General features: G+C 44.5%; 1 protein-coding gene across 1 annotated transcript; it reads right to left on the bottom strand.

Annotated features, from left to right (window-relative positions):
* Window positions 1-961: 961 nt before the first annotated feature.
* On the bottom strand, window positions 962-21,297 carry LOC307239663 (clathrin interactor 1-like). The gene is made up of 12 exons (XM_080013171.1): window positions 21,165-21,297; window positions 13,920-14,024; window positions 12,263-12,359; window positions 11,772-11,880; window positions 9,816-9,992; window positions 6,581-6,755; window positions 6,040-6,256; window positions 5,860-5,941; window positions 5,391-5,468; window positions 4,756-5,057; window positions 3,948-4,131; window positions 962-3,014 (listed from the first exon to the last, which is right to left on the bottom strand). The coding sequence occupies exons 1-12, from the start codon at window positions 21,194-21,196 to the stop codon at window positions 2,662-2,664; spliced, it is 1,911 nt and encodes a 636-aa protein (XP_079869297.1). The 5' UTR covers window positions 21,197-21,297; the 3' UTR covers window positions 962-2,661.
* Between the last annotated feature and the right edge of the window lie 1,261 nt (window positions 21,298-22,558).

The following is a 22,558-nucleotide window of genomic DNA, read 5'->3' as shown; positions in this document are numbered from 1 at the left end:
GGACAGGTCTGGCTGCTCAAACCACACCATCCCCACGTCAACTGATTTCTATTCTGAGTGTCCTGTTTTCATACCAGTGACATTTTTTTTGCCGGATGGTCGTCATTTATTTTAAAAAGCAGAGCTTTAATCTCCGGTGTGTGTGGCTTTTGTTTATTATCTATCTTTTTTTTTTTTTTTTAACAAATCAATCGGGAATAATAGTAAAAATGATTCCTAGGTAAATTTAGTTAATAATGTCCGATGGAGCAAACACCTTCATAACAATAACCGACATCATCTTCAAAACTCAAAAGGACTTTTTCATTCTGGCATGAAATTATTTTTAAACTTGTTTCCGACCAGTAGAGTGACCATTATTCCATAAATGATTGAGCAAAACAAACAGAACGACATAATTCAACTTTGCCTTCCTGAGAGCTGAAAAAGTCCAATGTTCCTTATAGGTTTAGCACTTTTACCTTATCATTCTTTACTAGGTATTGGGATTACATATAAATAATTTGAAGTTAGAATTTATACCATCAGTAGAAATGTATCCTGTCCATAGAATTGCACCTTGTATATTCTGTATATTTTAATATTTGGCTATTTCTGTATTTTTCACCTGTATATTTTGATCATTGTTATTCTTTACTGTACCATCATCACTTTTTATTATTTTATTTTAATTCTTAAGATTATTTTATGCTAATCTTCATGTGACCATGAGATCCCTTTTCACAATTATGACTACTAGTTATTTTCCTGGCAGGAGTGTTTCGGTTAACTGTTATCTTTATTATCCATTATACATACCAACTCACTCTTCCACCGAACAAAAACAGCGTCATTGGCCTTTGCCTTGGCTTTTTGTTATCAAGTTTATCTGGAAAATAAAATAAAACACAATGGAAAAATTATAAATGAGGATGCTTCAGGTCATTATTTAATGAAATGCTAATAGAGTACAGAAAATAATGTGGTACAATCAAAAAAATAATAAAAATCCAAAGATGATCTATCCTATCCATCATTCAGTCAAATACTTTCTAAATCATGTTAGTAGCTTTCTCATTTGTAATACACATATGTATGAACATCATTTTGCAAGTTAAAAATTAAAATATTAAACTGATGGCTATGGAATCATCCTTCTGAGAGTAATAAAATAAAGATTTGGTCATTTGGAGAGCAGCACCTCAGGACATGACGAGGCTGTGCTTAGCTGTGTTTGCACGCAATACACATCAAACAAAAATAAAAATATACCCAAATAACACACTCCATCTCTGTTTCGCACACAAACAGATTCCCATGCACACTTCAATAAGTACCCAAGTATGCTTTCAATCTGTCCTATTTATTGAAACTTCTGCCCTGGCTGCTTCACTCATCTTATGGAAGGAACTCAGAACGAGGAATGTTTATATACGAGGGTTTATAGGGAGCAATCCACATGAAATAGGCAACCCTGTCAGCAACAGGCAACAAAGTGAGCCTTAGAATCAATATAACAAACACTCAGTGGTTACAATGGTGTTCCTTAGAAACTAAAGAAACACTGCAAAGGGACCCCACACACCTTAGGCAGTTGCCCATTGGCGCCAACCCTGAAAACTTGTGTACAGCTGCTTTTGAGCTATATAAAAAAATTATAATAAAAAAAAGAAAAACTTGGGACTGTAAAACTGATCCCCTGCCTTCAAGTCGTTTTGAAATATTCTCAAATCGTAAAATTCAGAGCGTTATTCAGAAAGGAATTCCCGTACAGATTAGAATATAATTCTAACAAGTACGGTAGCTTATGTGTGATCAAGATGCCAGCGTATCATACTCTAATCGAGACAAGGAGTCTGGCTCATGCATTCTGAAATGACACAGCATGAGTTATGCGAGGGGAAATATATGTCAATCATACTAAACACTGGTTAACACTGCATCCAAAGTGTTGCGAAAGGTACGAAAGGTAACAAAACGTAACGATAAGTTGTGCAAAGGTCTGGACCCAAAGTACAAAAGTAGAGAGGTATGGATTTGATTTACTTTTTCTGACCCATTCTTTGATGCGGTTGAGTCCAGAGCATCATTTACTTTGACATTTCATAACTTCAGCATATCAATGTCAGGCTACATAGTGTTGATCCATCTGCTATAAATTATTTTCAGTGTGGTGTAATGACCCTGAAGAGAAAAAGAAAAAACAGCAAATGGGACAAGACACGAGAATATGATGAGACAGAGGCAGGTCTTCTTCATGTAATATCAGTTCATTCCTATCAAGTGGGTCATGAAATTCGACTCCCGAAAATAAACACCAAAGCACCCCAATGCGCACACCCACACTTTACCTCGTGGGCAACTACTGCATCTAACACCTCTTATTCCAGACGCGGTGTCTACGATGTTGCGCGCCGCTTAGGAGAGCCAATAGGCCCCTGTTCTAGCTATCTGGGGTGCTGAGAAATTATTTGTGGTATATTACCAGAGCTGTCATACAGCAGTCTCTCTCTTGTCTATCGTTCACATACACACTCAATCTATAACACACACACACACACACACACACACACACACACACACACACACACACACACACACACACACACACACACACACACACACACACACACACACACACACACACACACACACACACACACACGTATAAACACTACTCGCTCATTTCCCAAAGTTGCCAAAGTTAGCGAAGGCATCTTGTTTGGGTGGCACCATGGCAGGGGTGATGGAGTGCGCAAGACCCATGGTTGGCATCGCGACCCCCTGCATCCCCATGCCCGCCATTCCGCCCATCATCACGGGCGCCGTCATGCCCATATTCATGCTCATGTTCACTCCCATCATGCCTTGGTTGACGGGGATTCCGTTCATTCCCATCCCCATAGTACCCGTCGCCATGGACGCGGGCATGGCCATGATCAGATTGGCTGAGGGTCTGATGGGTGTGACCGGGGGCGGGGAGCTGAGGTTCAAGCCTCCGAAATTCTGGGCCAACAGGTTGACTGGCGGCACACCTGGAGAGAGGGAAGGGATCAGCCTGGGGTCACAACAACTTACTAGAACTTGTAGAGTTGTAGTCACTGTACTGAGTGAAGTCAAGTGGGTTTTGCATATTGAGGCCAGGCGTATGTTTGTTTTTGTCTTTTTTTCTTTTGACTGCTTTGAATGTGTATAATGGACTCATCTTTCTATCTTTTTTTTCCAAATTTTTCTGTCATTATCAATTCAATTCAACTCAACAAGGCTTTATTGGCATGACCGCAAGTAGAGGTAGAATTGCTTTTATTAAACAATAGAGAACTTGCATAAAATAAAATAGATAGTTACACAAATACGCTTCCATGTTAATTTTTTCGGTTTATGTATAATGTCAATTGTTTCTTGTTGTTTAGGACTATTTTCACTGTTAATCTTCAGGTTTATTTTGATTGATCATTACATTTATTGTATATTGCCAAATATTTATTGTTAATTGTTTGTTATCGGTATCTATCCATCTATCTACCAATTATGGGAGTTTGGGAGTCACTATTTTAACAAAAGAAGGGGGCGTGGATATAGAGTCCCGACCGGGCTGTAAGTGGGTTTTTTTTGTTTTATTTAATCAAATTTGTAATTTAAAACTGTATTGCAATAAGGGGCGTCATGATTCCGATTCGATATTGAAAATGGATCAAAATTAGCGTTCCATTTCAAAAATCACAAGCAGGTCGGCGATACCCCCCGCAGAATTTCGAGGCTTATATTGTCCGACATGGCCATCATATTGGTGACCAAAAAAAATAAAAATAAAAAAGTTGAAATCTAAAAAACAAATCAAATGGTGGCCTTAAAATTGAAAGTCAAATCAAATCTTGGATATGGAGAATCATGACACCCCTAATTGAAAACTCTCTTTGTGCACATGGACAAATGCATGTGAACAGAGGCCACAGTATGGAGTTCACCTTGCTGCTGGATGATGTTGTTGAGAGTGGGCGGCGTCTTGGAGGGGTTGAGACCGGAGGACAGGAAGTCCAGGCTGATGTTGACGGAGGGGTCCGACCAGGTCGATCCCATCAATGCCGGACCGCCGACCCCGACCTTCTGCTGCGGTCCCAGTGGGTGTTGGGACATCAGTCCTCCCAGGCTCTGGAACAGCAATAAAAATTCCGCATCAACAATCCCAACAACTCAGGCAGAACCGTGGGGGAACGCCGCATTTGTCGTCTAGGAGTGCAGACGGTGCTTTCCTATGGAACAGAATGAGTTCTCCACCCATAATGAACATGTAACAAACTGTTTTCCTGACCCACCATGGATTACAACAGCGTGAAGTGCTTGCGATGCCGGAAATACCTGCAACGCCGGCAAGCTAACCAGTCTGACTCTAACTCAGTGAGGGCAAAGCGATACCAAATTTCGGCCTCTACAAAATATGCAGCTGACCAGAAAATATTTGATTTGACGTTTCTCCAATCTCTACGGCACACTCGACCGCAGTACAGAGAAAGGTTTGACCGTTTGGAATACGGGAATTTCATGGTGGTCCTGGAAATGTGTATGGAAAGTAAAGTGAAGTGCAAGGGCAGGCCAAGGGAACCCCTACGATATATTTCTGATTTATTTATTGATCACCTTTTCAATTTAACCACTGATTACTTATAATATAAATTCAATTACACCCTATTGTCTGCTACTAGAAAGAAAAAAAACAATCCGATGTGCACGTTCCCCTTTACATTCTTGTCCTTCCTTCAGGCGTGCGGCACCCACCTGCTGAGAGCGAGACAGGGGTACTGTTGACATGGAAACTGTTGCCCCTGGTGCCGCCCCACCAAGGGCAAAGGTCATGCTTTGCGAGGCGTTCATAGTCGTGTGCTGATGGGTCAGCTGATGGTTGGCCGCACCCATGAGGTCGAAAAGCTCGGCAGAAGGCGGAACAGAATTGGCGGGCGCCGCCGAGGGTGACTGGACGCCGCCGAACAGATCGGTGGCAGCGGCGGAGGCGGCCGGGGCAGTGGCGGAGAAAGCGTTCCAGTCTCCAAACTCTCCGTTTCCAGCGGATGGTGTAGCGCCTGGCAAAGGAGCGGTTAATTCAGGGTGATTCGAGAGTTCACGCTCGGATTTTTAATTACAGGTGAATGAGTCCGAAGGATTACAGTCCGTCAGACTAACCGGCCGTTTCTATTTCAATGCTTGCATGATGCATAGGCATGTGCTTCCCCCCCGTCTTAAGACGGTTTCCAACTTGATCGGACCAAATTCCTGACCCATTTTAACTCCCAATGCGAATACGTCAGTCTTTAGAGAGGGATCGGCCGGTGATAGCACAAAGAAGTACGTCAATCAGTAAATGCACTAGTAATGGGAATGTCGATATGGAAGAGAGTGGTAGAAGAGCTGAGTACTGGTGGTGGATGGGAGGCTGGCGGAGGCTGCAGGAGAGGAGAAATCGGCAAAACCAGCGATGAGGTCTGAACCGCTACCTGAAAGGCAGACACCGGGCGCGATCAGGGGCAGTTTTCTATTCACTACTGAAGACAGAGCACTTGACTTGGAAAACGCGCACCACTACAGATGCAAGCACCAACAGAGCGAGACGAGGCGTCGGCGAAAGTGGTAAATTGCCGCACTTTTGTGTATTGTATCAAGAGAATTCAACGAACATGCTCCATGGCGCGTTAGATGGCAACATGCAGTGAACGTTGGAGCGACAACTTTCCTCATAAGTTGCAAAGACGGTCTTAAAACAGGATGACGTCACAAAGCTAACTTCTCTCTCCCATCCTCCCTCAGCTTGGTGTGTGTGTGTGTGTGTGTGTGTGTGTGTGTGTGTGTGTGTGTGGGGGGGGGATGCTTGGAAGAGGTAAGTCTTACCTGTCGTTGCACCCTGAATGGCTGACGGATCGACCATGAGCAGATCAGTTAGTCCGCCACTAGATGACTGCTTGCCGGATGTCTAGAAGGAAAGAAGTTGAATTTACGAAATATGTTTGAGTTTTATTTCAAGTGTGTGTGTGTGTGTGTGTGTGTATGTGTGCGTGTGCGTGCGCTTACTTTCTCCTCAGGGCTTCTGTCTCCAGTGTAGTGCGCTGCCGCCCCCAGGTCCAGTGTCTTGCTGACCGACGCTCCGCTGCGTTTTCGCGTGGTGGTCGTCGTGGTTTCCGTCGCTTGCGTGATCTGGATGCTCTTGGTCGTGACGGTTTCCTCCTCGTCTTTGAACTCTAGCTTTTCCTGGCGGCCGTTCCTGGACGCTCGATCTTCCTCTGTGTCGCTATGGGGACGTGCAAAACCACGGATCAGGGATTATATTTTCTTTCTGTCGAGTGATTGGCTGCTACCAAAAGTGAGCTTGTGTGTGCCAATAGGGCTGGGCAATACTGACACATACCATAACTCGTAATCAATATAATGTGGATATTATGACCAAGCAGGTAGAGGCATTGATTAGAACAGCGAAAGCAGTCTATACCTAAGACATAACACTTCACTATATGATAACCAAAATCCCAGACAATATCCAGTCACACAATAACGTTATTTATCGATATAGGTTTCACCCAGCCCCCACACGCACAAACATACACACGTCTTCTACCTGATTCTGTCCGGGGAGTCCTCTCGTTCCTTCTTCCTGAACTTGTTGAGCGTGTCGTCGATGGTGCTGCCGATCTTGTCACTGATCTCCCCGAGCTTTTCACTAAACGGGAAGGCGCCGCGGCTTTTGTCCCAATCCTCGTCCCATTTATTCCGGTCCAACTCGGTACTTCCCGCTAGAGTAAGAAAGGGAGGAGAAGGTGATGGGAGGAGGACAGCAGGGGTATTAGCAAGCGAAAAGGGAAATGCAGAAAGGTCGTGCAACAACTGGGGAAATTTGTTTGCATGATTAAAGTGCATTTTAAATGGAAATAAATAAATTAATATAATATTCTGCACAGTGCTCATATCACCCAACACACAATGTTCAAAATGGGTTTCGTGGATAAAGACGTTGTTCTCATTGGTCCCATAATACCAGAGATGACTACTTTGATGCAAACTGGCTTTGCCCACCTATCCAAACATTCTGGACCAACATCACCAAGAAGCTATCAACCCTTCTGGGTCACATCCTTCCAGTCTCCCCGTCTGTATGTCTCCTCTGTGACCTCTCCTCAGTTGACCCACCACCAACCCATTTTGATCGGCTTAACAATTACCAAGAAAATAATATTACTCAATTGGAAAAACAGAGACAACCTCACCACACTCCAATGGTTACATTTATTAATAGAATACATCTCAATGGAAAAACTATTGGCAACATCCAAGAACAAGGTTGACTCATTGAACGAAATATGGGCTACTTTTATCATGACTCCATCCATTTACAGTATACTCGAGTCTTCCTAAGTCCGGGCAATATCGTGATATTTTTGGGCATGTGGGGCTCCCTCGGGTCTCACCAGGGCTCTGGGATTGGGTGGGTGCCCGACGGCTGTGGGGACGTCCGAGGGGCTTAGTCCTGCGGCCGTGGGGGGGTTGCTGCGCCCGCTCTTGTCCCTGGGTTGAGCTGGCCAGTCTCCGGGGGTGAGTGGTGCTCCTGGGGGCGTCCGTGTGTTAGTTTGAGGCGTGGTTGCAGGCTTGGGGTTCGGGTCGGGGGCGGGGGGTGCCGGTTGCAGGTTCGGGTCTTGGCCCCCGTGGTCAGTGGTTTGGTGCGCAGGGCTTGTTAGATGTTTTGTCTGGTCCTGTGATCCGGGCGGGGACCTGAGCCTGGCTGGGTGTCCTCAGCGTGGGCTCCCCATGTGGTCTCCTTTTGTATGGGGGCAGTCTCCTGTTGTCGCACCGGCCTGCCTGGGTACCTGTTCTCTGGCGCTCTTGGTGTGTGGGCCACTCGTCGCTGGGGGGCCGGGCTGTGGGGCCGGGCTGTGGGTGGGGGGCTGTGGGTGGGGGGCTGTCTGCTGCCCTCTGTTCTGTGGTCCACATGCACGACGGCCAGGGCCTGGTCAGGTGCCTGATGGGGGTGCGAATTGGTTGCTGCGGGTCGGGTGCCTCCCGGCACGGGAGGTGGGTGTGCTGGGACATGGTCGGGTCCCGGGGGGTCGTCTGTGTGGCCGCTGCCCGGCCTGCCGCGCCCCTGCCACACCCCTGCGTTGATCCGGTAGTGCTTCGCCTATCCCCCCCCCAGTGCCAAAACTCATACTAAGCACATGCAGCACACAATAGGCCTACGGTTTGCAGGACGGGTGCGGTGCGAGCTATGTGGGTGGGGATGTGGCAGGCAGCTAAGATCTTGCCCGCCATGCGCCTGCCCTGACGTGCTTCTCCCCTGTCTAAAACACCACTCATATTCGCCATTTTAACTGCCATTGCCAGCACCACACATTGAGCACTGGAGTTTTCCGGGGTGGCGGGGAGCTGATGGGTTGGTGTGGGGGTGTGGTTGGCCGGGGGGGCAGCCGGTTGGGCCTCCTGCCAGCCAGGTTTGAGTCCTGGCAGCTTGCGCCTGGTGGTTTCTGGCTTGCTGCGACCTGGCGGAGCTGCAGAGATCGCCGCCAGGTGCCTTCCGACCCGGGTACCCCGGGTGTCGGCTGTGGTGGGGCAGGCCTTGCTGTTGCGCGGGGTGCGGGTGGGTGTTAAGGACCCCCTGGGTCCCTCACACTTGTGGGGGGGCGGTTCGGGCGGGGTGTCGGTCTGTCGGCATGGGACCTGGCTCCGGGCCTGCGGTCTGGGCCTGGCGCCCGCGGCCCGGGTTCTGTGCCTGTTGGTTGTGCCTCCACATGGGACTGGGTTGTATGTGTGCGCCACAGGGGTGCAGGGTCTCCTCTCGCGCTCTGGGACTGGGTTATGCTGCTTGGGGCCAGGCGTGGGTGTTGTTCTGAGGGCTTCCGGCTTCTCTGGGGGTTGGGGTGTCTTCTGTGGCTGCAGGGCGGGGTGCTCGGGGCTTTCCTGCAGCCGTGGGGTGTTGTACAACTGCGGAACTCAGGGGTGGCTTCGGGGCTTTTTCCGTTGCATGGAGTCACTACAATATAATACCGACCTTATACACCAGAACCAATTGGGACAAGTCCTTTACACTCACCAGTGGACACTTCACACATCACACATACATACAGGTGGTCTCAGCAGCTGCTTTGAACACACCCCAACACCCTCCTGGTTGCATCTCTCTCCTTTTCTCACTCATTTACTGCCATAACTACGACAGGAAAAGGCCACGTGCCCAATTGCTGTTCCAATTTTCCTGGACTTAATTAACTCTTGTTTTTTCAAAACATGTTGTCGTCTGATGTTTATGATTTATGACGTCTCCACCGGTGAGGGAAGAAAAACACACAACAGGCACTTGCCCCTCCCTGCCTGGCAAGTAACGCCGTCTTCCCTGCGCCACTGCTCGAGCCACTGTGCGTCCCTGTTTCTCCAAACAAAACCAATTATAACAGCTTGTTAATGGTGTTTTTTTTTTTTTGTAGATGTATTAATTCCAACAAAAGAAAACCCTGTGCGTAACACTATAAATCACTCTCGTACTACCCCCCACCCCCCACGTCTTTTTGGTCAGAAACCTCTACTTCTTTTTTAAGTGTAGCTCCACCTTTATCGGGAACCAATCTAACACAGATGGCGTCATTATTCTATAGCCACTACACTGTGCAATCAACATTAACTTCTTCATGATAAGTAACAGAAAAAAACTTGTCTATTGTCGCTTTAAGGAAGTGAGTATTTTTTATACAATTTAAATTTATTTGGCACTTGTAAACCCGTGGAGTTTGAAATTTAATTGCTTTGTTGACATCTTGCCCTGGTTAAAAAACAAAAAAACAACAAAAAAAAAGTGGTGATTCACTCACAGTTCTTGAAGCTCCCTCCTCCTCCGCCCATGCTGTCAGAGGAGACTCCAATGTATTTGTCTTTGTTCTTCTTTGCTTTCTTCCTCTCCTCTCTCAGCCGGTCGTCATCCTGAACAAACTCCACCATCTCCTTCACCTTCTGACGCACATTGATGCCCTGGTCCTTGCCATTTTCATCTGGACATAAACATACAGTACAGGGGGACTTTAGGCAACGATTCACTGCGGAAACATATTTTATTCAGAGGAACGTTTCTTTGATGTCAACAAACAGGAAGATGAAGATGATGATTTAAGAAAGATATCTTTCTTTTCGGGGCATCTGGAACAATAGTCTTGCGTTCATCAGACTCTCTTTCTCTCTCCAGAGGAGAGTCAGAGCACAGTCCTCCTGAAAGGGGCCAAGTCACGTTGGATTGTCACTACACAGGCCGCCCAGGAATCCAGGGTTGAAAAAAAAAATAAAAAAATATTCTGTCGTGTATATAAATATATATACACAATATATTTTAAATATTTTGCAATAAGAACAATGACCTTCGACAACACTGCACAATACTTAAAGAAATCATGGATTTTTACTAGGTAGCCTTTATCTTTATTTCTTTCTTTCTTACAAAGGGTTGCAGGAACAGATGAACCAAATGAAGTGCTTTTAAAAATAATGTTTGTGTAGCTTTTTTATAACTTTGGGCTGTGTGACACTGTAATACATTTTGATTTGACATTAACACATTACACATGATTTGAGTTTGACAGCTCAGTTGGATTATGGGTGCAAGAACCTCTCCATTGTCCCATGCTGGAAGTAGCAATTGTTAGATCAATATCAATAACAGCATTCACAAATTACTTCTGCGGTCTATCTCTTGTTTCCCATGGAACATCAATTTTTAATTTTTCTTTCAAATTTTGTGTTTTTTTTTTTTTAATCTGAGGAGGTCACCATCCTGTGATGGGAGTTTGTGACAGAGTTTGTGTCAATAAAGTACAATTTTGCATTAAAAAGTTAGCAGAAAAGAGTATGCTTAAATGCACGCACACACACACACACACACACACACACACACACACACACACACACACACACACACACACACACACACACACACACACACACACACACACACACACACACACACACACACACACACACACACACACACACACACACACACAGGCTGGTTAATTCTGCTGAAATTTTCTGCTGAAACACTGCAGGTTTGAAGTTAAATCAATAAGTCAATATTCTACTGTGGTTGAAGAATTTCCTTTTTACAATTTGTTTTACAATTCAATAGTTAAATAAAGATTTGTTATTCAATTCATGCATCAAATCTTCTCAATTCATCATAACACGTAGGCTTGGCCTACAGCGAAGAGCAGTTTATATGTTGACTGTATCCATTTTTGTGTTGGTCATACAATATAAATATTTATTGCTTATGTTAAGTGAATAATACACAAGATAAGAACTAAAACTTCTAATCTCCCTTTTACAGTGGACAATGTAATAATAATAATAAAAATAACAATTAAAAAAATAATAATAATAAAGACTAATTTGGACTGAGGACACGTTCAGAACGTGTACCTCATGAATATTCATATCTTGCCCAGAAAATAAATCTGCTCCCTGCTTGCCGTCTGGACATTCTCTTCTTTCCTCTTCTCTCATTTTTTTCTACCGGCTAAATAAAGTCATTTATTCTTAAATATGTGACTTGTTAAAAGACCAGAGACTCACTTTAAAGACGTCACCAACCCTACCCTTCCAACCTTTAGACTACAACAGGTTGGGGACACATCTTTAAGTCCATATACAGCTGTTTTGTTTCCAATGAAATTGCGATACCCATCCAAAAAGAAAAAAATAAATAATAATAATAATAATAATAAATACAATTAAATAAAAAGGCCCAGCCTGAACTATACCTAATTATTTTACAACCTTACCAATGAAGTGGTAATTCTCCAGCGATCGCAGGTCGTAGATGTGTTCCCTGGCACTGGTGACGACTCGCTCAGACCCGTTCCGTATCAGATAGGCCAGCAGAAGTAACGCCTAGACCAAAAAAAAAAAAAAAAAAAAAAAAAAAAGGGTGGGGGGGGACAAGAATGGCCAAAAAAAATCCCCCCAAAAATGGTCAAACAGAGCCAAGCCAAGACTTGATTAAGCACAGTCTGAAAGACTCAAAAATGCATGCTGAGGGATTCTGATGTTAAATCCCGCCATGGAATGATGTGGGGATTCTTTTGACCGGGAATTCAGGTACTTTGGGATTAATAACCTTAAACTGCCCTTGAAAAATGTGATTCCAACATACCTTTCGTGTTAAATGTTGTACCCCTGGGACCCAAAGTTTTTACCTCTCGTCTTTTTTGTTTAAATTGGATAACTGTTATGTATAAAAGATACATTTACATGTGGTGTTACTGTCCTGTACCTTGTAAACACGTCTCCAGTTCTTCTTGTTGTCTTTCAGCATTCTGGTCCACAGCATATTCATCACCTCTGGGAATTGTTCATACATGAAGGTGGACCTGCGCACACACACACACACACACACACACACACACACACACACACACACACACACACACACACACACACACACACACACACACACACACACACACACACACACACACACACACACACACACACACACACACAGTTTGAATTGTGTGTTATTGTATCTGTCTGGAAGTAACTGACTCTCAAATGACGAGGAAGTTTGTCAAATATTAGACAATATATTTTTATCTCTTGCTGTGCATTAGGCTTGGGCCAATTTGCGATTAAATCGTCTATTTTTTTTTTTGGGGGGGGGGGGTTCTCCCCCTCTCCGCTCAGAGCTCCAGTAACCACTAGTGATCTGATCTCACATTCCCTCTACAGTCTCGTACAAAGACTTTGAGGGGCAGGTATTTTAAAAAAAAAAAAAAAAAAAAAAAAAAGGTAAGGCACATGGACCCTCAGCTCCGGTTCTAGGCATTTTGCCGCTCTGGGCAAACGGAGCAGAACAGTGGAGCCGCTGTGCACACATCTCAGGTGCACCGAAGTGCAAGATTCATGAGGTGTTCCTCATGAATATATCTTGCCCAGACAATCCGCTACCTCGATTCCCAATAATTAAAAAAATAGAAACAAAATTAAATAACAAACTTCCGCTCAATATGCAAATCTTGTGATGATTATAAAGCAATATATAATATAAACTCCAATTGTATTTTCTTAGTTTCTCACTTGTATGGAAAAGGAAGAACTAAACCTAACTCAGAGAATTGGAACACAGTTTTTGTTTGTTTCTCTTCCAGACAGCGGCGCCGTCCCTATTATTTTACATCTATTTATTTTGTTTGTTTCCTACATGTATGAAACCAACATTTTTTCAAACACAACTGAGTGAAGGGACTGTCCAAGTCCTTACTCCGCACTGTTCTAAAAAAACCTGTGTCCCCACTGTCGGCACGCACGTCTCCCCATTGCTTTCCATTGCTATGGGACTTCATTTAGTAAAAACTGGATGTTTTTGTGTAAATACTTTTATTTGTAAATAATAAATTCTGGACTTCTGGAAAGGGGAGACCGCATTTGCCACATTACATAACATTCTATGCACGTGCGAACCTGCGCATGTGCGCACGCCCCCAATAATATCATATATCGCCGATCGCTTCCCCCCAGCGATCGGTGATTAGAATTTTGCACGATCACCCAAGTCTAGTGTGCATTCTTTTTTTTGAAACAGGTATTGGAAAAAGTTTTCGAAAACAGGATTAAATTGAGGAGAAGTATAAAGTGCCTGAGCCAAATGCAATGTTGAAATTTGTTTTTGACTTAAATGTATGGCATGCAGTACAAATTTCTCTTAACACGTTCATTATGATTTAGACATTACCTTTCTCTCTTTTAAATAGAAGCGTTTATTTTCTTACTGAATACTTTGGGAACACACTATTTGAACATGGTTCTTAGGTTTACTAATTTTTTTCCTTACATGTTGTTTGTTCCTGAAGATGAAAAACAAAAATAATTAAAGTGTGTGTGTGTGTGTGTGTGTGTGTGTGTGTGTGTGTGTGTGTGTCTGCGAGAGGTACTTGGCTATCTCTCCCATCAGTTGTCCGGAAGGGCCCCAGGGGTCATCATTTGTGGCCTCCCTCACTTTGGACTCGATCTCAGAGTAGTTCATCACCACATTGGTGCTGGTGACACACAAACAGACAAACGTTCTGATCAGACTCACACAGGCAGACGGTGGGATCTGAGAGGTTGTTGGTGACATCATTAAAATTGAATTTTTTTTTTAATTTTTGGCGAAAAAGCTAAAACTATTTATATAAATACTCAAGACAAACTGTAAAAGATATTTGTGGATAGAAAGATAAATGGGTCTAGGTTAGTATTGTCTTTTCAGTTATACAGGACTGCAGACTCCCGCACACGGCTTCAGACTTGCAGTTAAAACCGTTTTGCATTTTAGTCAATACACCTTTATCAGCCACACATTCCAACAATTTAAGTATATATACACTACTCACAAAAAGTTAGGGATATTCGCCTTTCGGGTGAAATTTCAGGATGAAGATAAAATGCACTACAACCTTTACAGGTGAACTTAATTTGACCTTCTCTAACCTTTTGAATGCACATGTCCAACTGTTCAATGTTTCAGTACTTTTTGCACAACTTGCTGTTCTCTAACAAGGAGCTGAACGGCAAAATTCACAACAGGTGTTTGATCCATGAAGCGACCAATACATTTCCTGGTTCAATTAGAATTGGTATTTCAACAGTCCTCTTCATCATTCTGTTCACATTTTGACATCATGAGATCAAGACGACACCTAACAACTGATCAACAGTACCTCGCCATTGTGAGGCTTCAAACAGGATGTTCTCAGAGGGAAGTGGCCACTGAGCTTAGAGTGTCACAGAGGGTCATCAGCAGGTTCCAACAGAGATACAGAGACTGGAAGAGTCACAGAAAGGCATCCTTTGGCCACATCCCACACTGATGAGCACTTCATTGTGAACAGTGCCCTGCGGAAGAGGATGATGAATGCTACTCAACTCCAGGCACATTTAAGGGAGGTGAGAGGCACCCCAGTGTCACATCAGACGATTCGAAACCGTTCACATCAGCGTGGTCTGCGTGCTGGATGACCTGCAAGGGAACCTGACCACACCACCAGGCACAGGCATCATCGTCTTGCACGGGCCAGGGAGCATTGACGCTGGACGAGGGACCAGTGGCTTCAGTGCTGTTCTCTGATGAAAGTCCATTCACATTGAGCAGAAATGATGGCCGCTAACGATGTTGGAGACGTCAAGGAGAGCGCTATGCATCAGCCACTGTTGTCACCAGACGAGCCTTTGGTGGTGGTGGTGTTACAGTGTGGGCAGGTGTGTCTAGTCCAGGGGTGGCCAACCAGTCAGAGACTAAGAGCCACTTTTTTTACTGTGTTACTGCAAAGAGCCACATCATACACATGGGCACACATGAACATCACCCCATCCCTTCCTCACACACACACACACACACACACACACACACACACACACACACACACACACACACACACACACACACACACACACACACACACACACACACACACACACCCCTCCAGCCTTCACAGTTCTCCATCGGAGATGTTCGATACGTTCGATACGTTGACTTTGTATGGAGGCGCTTTTGGTGTAAACGCGGCATTAGGACTAATAAAACAGGCGTTAATGGGACATGACTCCTGCTGCTGTCCGCTTTGAGTAAATGAGGAAGTGATCCACGGTGGAAAACGAGTGATATATCATAGCGATTTTATAATCACAATAGGGAATGAATGGCTGCGCTTTTTTTTTTTTCTGCATTTTGACGCTTGTCATGTGAAAGAGCCGCATGAAACCAGCCAAAGAGCCGCATGAGGCTCGCGAGCCGCGGGTTGGCCAGGCCTGGTCTAGTCAATACAGGACTGCCCTACACTTTGTGAATGGTACAGTGACAAGCCCAAACTACCTGAATAACATCATTAATCCAGTCATTGTGCCCCTGCATGAACAACACAGGCCTCATTTCATCTTCATGGACGACAATGCTCCAGCTCATGGAGGTGGCATCATTAGGGAACGGCTGCTGGAGACCGGGGTACCTCAAATGGAGTGGCCTGCAATTTTTCCAGACCTGAATCCCATAGAAAACCTATGGGATCAGCTGAGTGGCCGTGTAGCGGCTCGTAACTCTGCACCCCAGAACCTCAATGACCTGAGGGCCGCCCTTCAAGAAGAGTGGGGTGCCAGGCCTCAGCAGACAATAAGTGGACTTGTGAACAGCATGAGACGTCGTTGTCAAGCTGTAATTGATGCTCAAGGGCACATGACAAGTTATTGAGACATTGACATTTTTTGTTGTGGTAAACCCACCACTGTTGTTGGCTTTTGTTTCAATACATTGTTTGAGATGAGGAAATCACCATTGCATGCTTCTACTTAAATGCCCTACTTTCATGATATATCACTGTAGCGTGAACTTTTTACATTTTCCATAAATTTTACCCAAAAGCCAAATATCCCTAACTTTTTGTGAGTAGTGTGTGTGTGTGTGTGTGTATATATATATATATATATATATATATATATATATAAACAAACAGTACACACAGGCAATTTAAGTTAACCATCAATTGCCATACAAATAATGCAACAATTGAATTTTATTTTTTTTGTTATGTTCTTTTATGCCAATATCATAATTTTATAATAGTGTCATAATACACATGCAGATAGGAGGAAGAGCCATTTGTTGGTATTGAGCATTTGTAAGAAAAAACTTTCGGTAGACCAATAGGTTCCACAACCAAAATGACCAAATGCACCAACTTTGAATTCCATTTGTCGCAAAGTCTCTCACATCGGTTTCAAATTCCCCTTAAATTTGGATGGAGACGTGATCGTATAATCTAGCGATTTTAGAAAATGGTCTGAATCGGCTCAAATAATTGCCTTCAGGCGATTATTGCATAATTGTGACAGCAGCTCTACCCACAGCAATCAGATCAGAGTCTACAGGACTGATTATCAGGTATAGCTATCTGTCTGCAGGATTGAAAGACTGCTTGTCATTATCGTCAGCGAATATGATTCTACAGTTATCTGTAAATGGTTTGGCTCCCTGGATCTCCTTCACACTCCACTCCTTATGTCCCCTGTGGTCAGGGGTCATGGCCTACATAGATGAATAATGAAAAAGAAAGACAAGAGAGGGCTGCGAGCCAGACATTCAGGCAGATACAGTACATAATACAATGTCACACACAAGGAAAAACATTCAGGAGAAAAAGACAAAACTCAACAAAGCTGTATTGGTGCACCCCTGTCACTTCCATCGACACAGATAAAAATAAAGAAATAAATTGTGCCAGAAAAAGGGGGAAAAACAAAGTGGGTGCTTTTAGTAGTTGACAAGGAGGATTTCATCACTGAATAATGAATGGAAGCTCCCCAAAAAGTCCCTCCATCGGCAGACTTGGACATGGATGAGAGGAATATTCAGCTACTGGACAGACAATGGGAAATAAACGGGTGTGTTCATGAAATAAATGGTCGAAGGAGGGCAAGTGTGCCCACATGCACGCGTGTCTCCCAGTCTGTATGTGTGTAAAAACTAAATCTTGGTCAACACAGGCACCCTGCGCCTTTAGCAGCTGCTATACAATCCTGCAACTGCTATAATCGCTATACAACAACAAAGGCAGAAGTTGCTCAGGTTTGTTCTGTGGTGTGTGTGTTGCTGTGTGTCTCTACAAATGCATATTTACCCATCGTTGTGTGTGTGTGTGAGAATGTGTTGTAATGGGCTTGGCCAGCTACTGCAACCCCCAAAAACAAGTCCCTCAAACACAGAGGTGAAGGTGGTGCAACATTAAACATCAGTGTTGCATCTAACAAATCCAAATGTATACAATACAATGAAGGAGGAAGCTCTCACTGTTTTGAACAGGAGTGGTGCAAATGTTTGCATCAAAGAACCACTCCTCTTTTTTGATTTTGTGAAATTTTTGAGGCACGCACGTCGGTTCCTCTGCGAGTGCCGGTTACCCAGAAACCCTTGCTCTGCATCCTTACACACGTACATCTCAGCAGAATCATGTTCCAACCTAGACTCTTTCCTCTTCATAGTCAAACGAGCTCCTTTCCTCTGCTTCTCGGCTCTAGCTCCTCTCCTGTCGTCTTCCAATCTTTCGCTCCTCATCTAATCCAGCCTGTTATTCACGCTCTGTTTCTGCCCATATTCTTCATCTGCTTCTTCATGTTTGTCCTCCACCTTTTCAGTCAAAGCCGGTAGTTCATATCTCTGAAACAACTGCACTGAGACCCACTTCAGGTGCTTCTTCATAATCTGTATTTACTAGATGAGACACCTTCAGTGGAATTTACCTTTAACCTCCCTTGACCTGATGTAACTGGTGCCAGTCAGTATGTATCAGTATTTTGTGACCACCTCCAACATGACCTTTTAGCAATACAAAAGACTTTTTCATCATATTTACATAGGGTCACATAGGCCCTTCTAGGTCACTGTAAGTCCTCATTAGGCCATCTCTTAGCCTATATGCACAAAATAGCTGTTGCCATTGTACACACCAACCAACTGAGGGTCAACAGTGCTGCCTGTATTCTTTCTCTCCTTGCACAAATCCTACATCCCTCTCTCAGGGTACATGTACAGTAGAGCAGCATGGAAATCACAACCAGTAGCACCACCAAATAATACTGTAAAACGGGGCAATAAATAAATAAATAAATAAATAAATAAATAAATAGGGGGGGGGGGGGGGAAACCACTGGTGATCAGATGACTTGCATGATGTTTCAAAGGAGTTCCTACAAACTCATGACTACACTTCATTGTTAAGGTGAAGTGCTCCTCTGAGTTTTAAAAACCAAAAATGTCTATGGGACCTGGTCAGATCCAGTAACTTGTTAGCCCAACTCTAAATGCTGTATGCTCATTGTGTTTGAATGTGTGTGAATGAATTATGTATTTGTACAGCTTTTAACAGAAGATTCAATATGTGTGTCACACACACACACACACACACACACACACACACACACACACACACACACACACATACACGAATAACATTAATCACCTTGTTACAATGGAACCTATCAAGGGGTGGGATATTTGAACAGGCAGTTCTTGAAGTTGATGCGTTGGAAGCATGAGAATGAGCAACCGTAACGATCTGAGCGACTTTGACAAGGTCCGAAATTGTGATGGCTAGACAACTGGGTCAGAGCATCTCCGAAACAGCAGGTCTTGTGGGGTGTTCCTGGTATGCAGTGGCTAGTACCTACCAAAAGTGGTCCAAGGAAGGACAACCGGTGACAGGGTCATTGGCGACTATGGGCTCATTGATGCCTGAGGTGAGTGAAGTCAAACCCGTCTGGTCCGTTCCCACAGAAGAGCTACTACAGCACAAATTTGTGAAAAAGTTAATGCTGCTCTGATAGAAAGGTGTCAGAACACACAGTGCATCGCAGCTTGCTGCGTATGGGGCTGTGTAGCTGCAGACCGGTCAGAGTGTCCATGCTGACCCCTGTCCACCGCCAAAATCGCCTGCAATGGGCACGTGAGCATCAGAACTGGACCATGGAGCAATGGAAGAAGGTGGCCTGGTCTGATGAATCACGTTTTCTTTGACATCATGTGGGTGGTGCGTGTGCATCGTCTACCTGGGGAAGAGATGGCACCAGGATGCAGTATGGGAAGAAGGCAAGCTGGTGGAGGCAGTGTGATTCTCTGGCCAATGTTCTGCTGGGAAACCTTGGGTCCTGTCATTAATGTGGATGTTACTTTGACACGTACCACCTACCTAAAGATTGTTGCAGACCAAATACACCCCTTCATGACAAGTGTTCCCTGATGGCAGTGGCCTCTTTCAGCAGGATAATGCGCCCTGCCACACGGCAAAATTTGTTCAGGGATGGTCTGAGCCACATGACAAAGAGTTCAAGGTGTTTACGTGGCCTCCGAATTCCCAAGACCTCAATCGAATCGAGCATCTGTGGGATGTGCTGGAACAACAAGCCCCGATCCATGGGGGCACCACCTTCGTAACTTCCAGGACTTAAAGGATCTGCTGATAATGTCCTGGTGCCAGATACCACAGGACACCTTCAGAGGTCTTGGGGAGTCCGTGCCTCCACGGGTCAGCGCTGTTTCAGCGGCATGAGGGGGAGCTACGCAATATTAGGCAGGTGCTTTTAATGTTGTGGCTGATTTGTGTAGGTGTTTTATATTCATCTAGAAAAACCTTCAAGAAGAAGATTAGTTGTGATAACGTAGACCAAATTTTTTCCAAATCATAAGACTTCATCGGGAAGACGCATTCCAGACATTTTAAAGTGACGTAAATGCTCAGTAAACAGCATTAAATGCATTTTATCATCTTAGACTGCGAGGGCAATAGACGTGTCCTCACAATCCGAGTGTCCTGTTGATGGACTGCTGAACGCCACGGTGTTGCGACAGGGCGTGATTCTGCTGCAGCTAACACAGTCCAGTGCCCAGCATGGCGATGCCAGTGGGGCGAGCCTTTCGGCGAAATGGATATCAGCGATTTTTATCGTAGAGGACTTCGTTAAATGGAAGCATCCGAACAAGGCCGATAAACGCCGCACGGAGGCACCGCGCCTCAGTTTGGATCGGTTTCTCGCCCGTACACGACGGGCCACTGGCAGCTAGCCAGTTAGTTTAGCGCGCTACTTAGCCGTCGTGCTAACGCTACGTTCCTTTTGCTCCCGAAACTCGGAAATCCAAAACCGTAGTGCCTTCTTCCGTGCCAAATGTCTTCCACTGCCTCTGGTTTGGGGAGGGGGAAACACGGGGCGCCGGCAGAAAAACGTGTTTGCTGTTGAAGCTTGTGAATTGTACAAGCATCTACAGAGAGGTCAAAACCCCAGAGCGGTTCAGGTCGAAGTTTGTCGTGTTTTCCAAATGAAAAAAAAAAAAAAAGTATTTTTGTTTTGTTTGTTTACCATTTAAAGAGAACATTGGTCACCGTTAACAGTGTGTGCCGCCCCCGACCTCGAGTCCGTTATCTCGGTACATTCTGCCCCGCAGTACAGACTTGGGAGTTCCCACTCGAATCATTCCCTTTTCCCGGCAGCAGATCTGTTGTTGTTGTTGTTGTTTTATTTTTTCTTCCGAGTTCCCAGCTCAAAGGAATGCAGCACACCGGCTGAGGGGCCATATCTGTGACGCCACGGCCTCGGCCTGTATCCTTTAGTCATAGAGAGAGGGGGGGTGAAAAATACCTCAAATGAGTAATACTCACGCTTTGTCCACGAGTTCTCTGACCTTCCACATATTTAGCACCGCGCAAACGCCGCGTTGGATGCTGTGCCGCTGCCCCTGGATCCCGGTTACCGACGGACGGACGGACGGACGGACCCCCCACCCCAGATGAGCTCCGGTACGGCGGCTGCAGCGGACGGCGCAGCCCAGTTGCTAGGGTAACGCCGTTCCCTCTCTACGACGGCGAGGAGACCACGCCCCCTCCCCCGTCCGCTCTTCATGGACGCTGAATGTTGTGTATTTATACATGAACGGAGCTTGGAAAAAAAATTAAATTGTAAATAAACACAGTCGTTTAAGTCACACCATATAATTGTGTCTAAACATTTAATTGTGTCAATTGTGTTGACATTTTTTTATCGTTGTGTTTTTGGTTGTGTTTATTTTATTTTTATTTTTTTATTGTTTTATCAGGTTAACTGTTGTTTTTTTAACTGTGAGGTGATTGCAGATTGAAATGTATTCTAGTTCATTTTTAGGTTTGTTTTGTATCGGCAAATTTTCAGGTAATCCTTAGGTTCATTGCGAGTCGTCATTCGCTTTTTGTCTATTTTTGTTACTCGGCCGGTCTGTCTATCTTAAGCGTGGAACGGAAATGATAATACAATACTCAATTTCTTATGTTTTCTTTTTCGCACGTTCTGTTCCGCTCTATCAATCATTTGAAAAGCAAAGTGTTAAAACCAAATGTTAATTTTAAAAGGCAGGAGTGATGTTCCACAAAATATCTATATCTTATTTTAAAGCCAGAAAATATAGATGGACAGAACAAGTGCATTAGCATCAATGAACCTCACCCACCTCACCTCTGTTCATATGAACGATAAAATATTCAGACCGTGAATCTCACCATTTTGTTGAAAAAGTACATGTACCAAGCTCATTTGAACTTGTTTCTCAACCCAAATACATGTTGAATGAAAATAATCTTCTCAGTCTTTATGGACTCGAATGAAACACGACGGATGCATTGGCACCTTTGAGAGAATGTTCTTCACCCGCAGGGTCAGACACCATTGAGCCAATGAACAATTCCGGACATGGTCATCTTTTAGAAGATCGTTTCACCATAATGGTCTCTTACAGCAGTTTTTTTTTTTAATATTTCTTGGTGCCTGCTTTAGAGCAGGCCTCTGTACCCTGCAGAGAGTGGTTGCTTTATTGGCACATTGGAGAAAGGAGTCCGGACCTCCCCTGTACCGAGAGGCTCAAGTTTCTTATCATATTAGGCTGATATTACACAGTATGAGCCTAGCCTTGGCCTAATGAATTACCCCTTCTTGAGACTGCCACGATCTTCCAGAATGTCCTAATTTGAGACATCATTTTATGGGGTTTCGGGCGGGATAGGGGTACGATTGTAACCCGTAATCC

Source organism: Zeus faber (genome assembly GCF_960531495.2).
Source record: "Zeus faber genome assembly, chromosome: 14".
Taxonomy (NCBI): Eukaryota; Metazoa; Chordata; class Actinopteri; order Zeiformes; family Zeidae; genus Zeus; species Zeus faber.
This window is presented reverse-complemented; position numbering and strand designations above follow the sequence as displayed.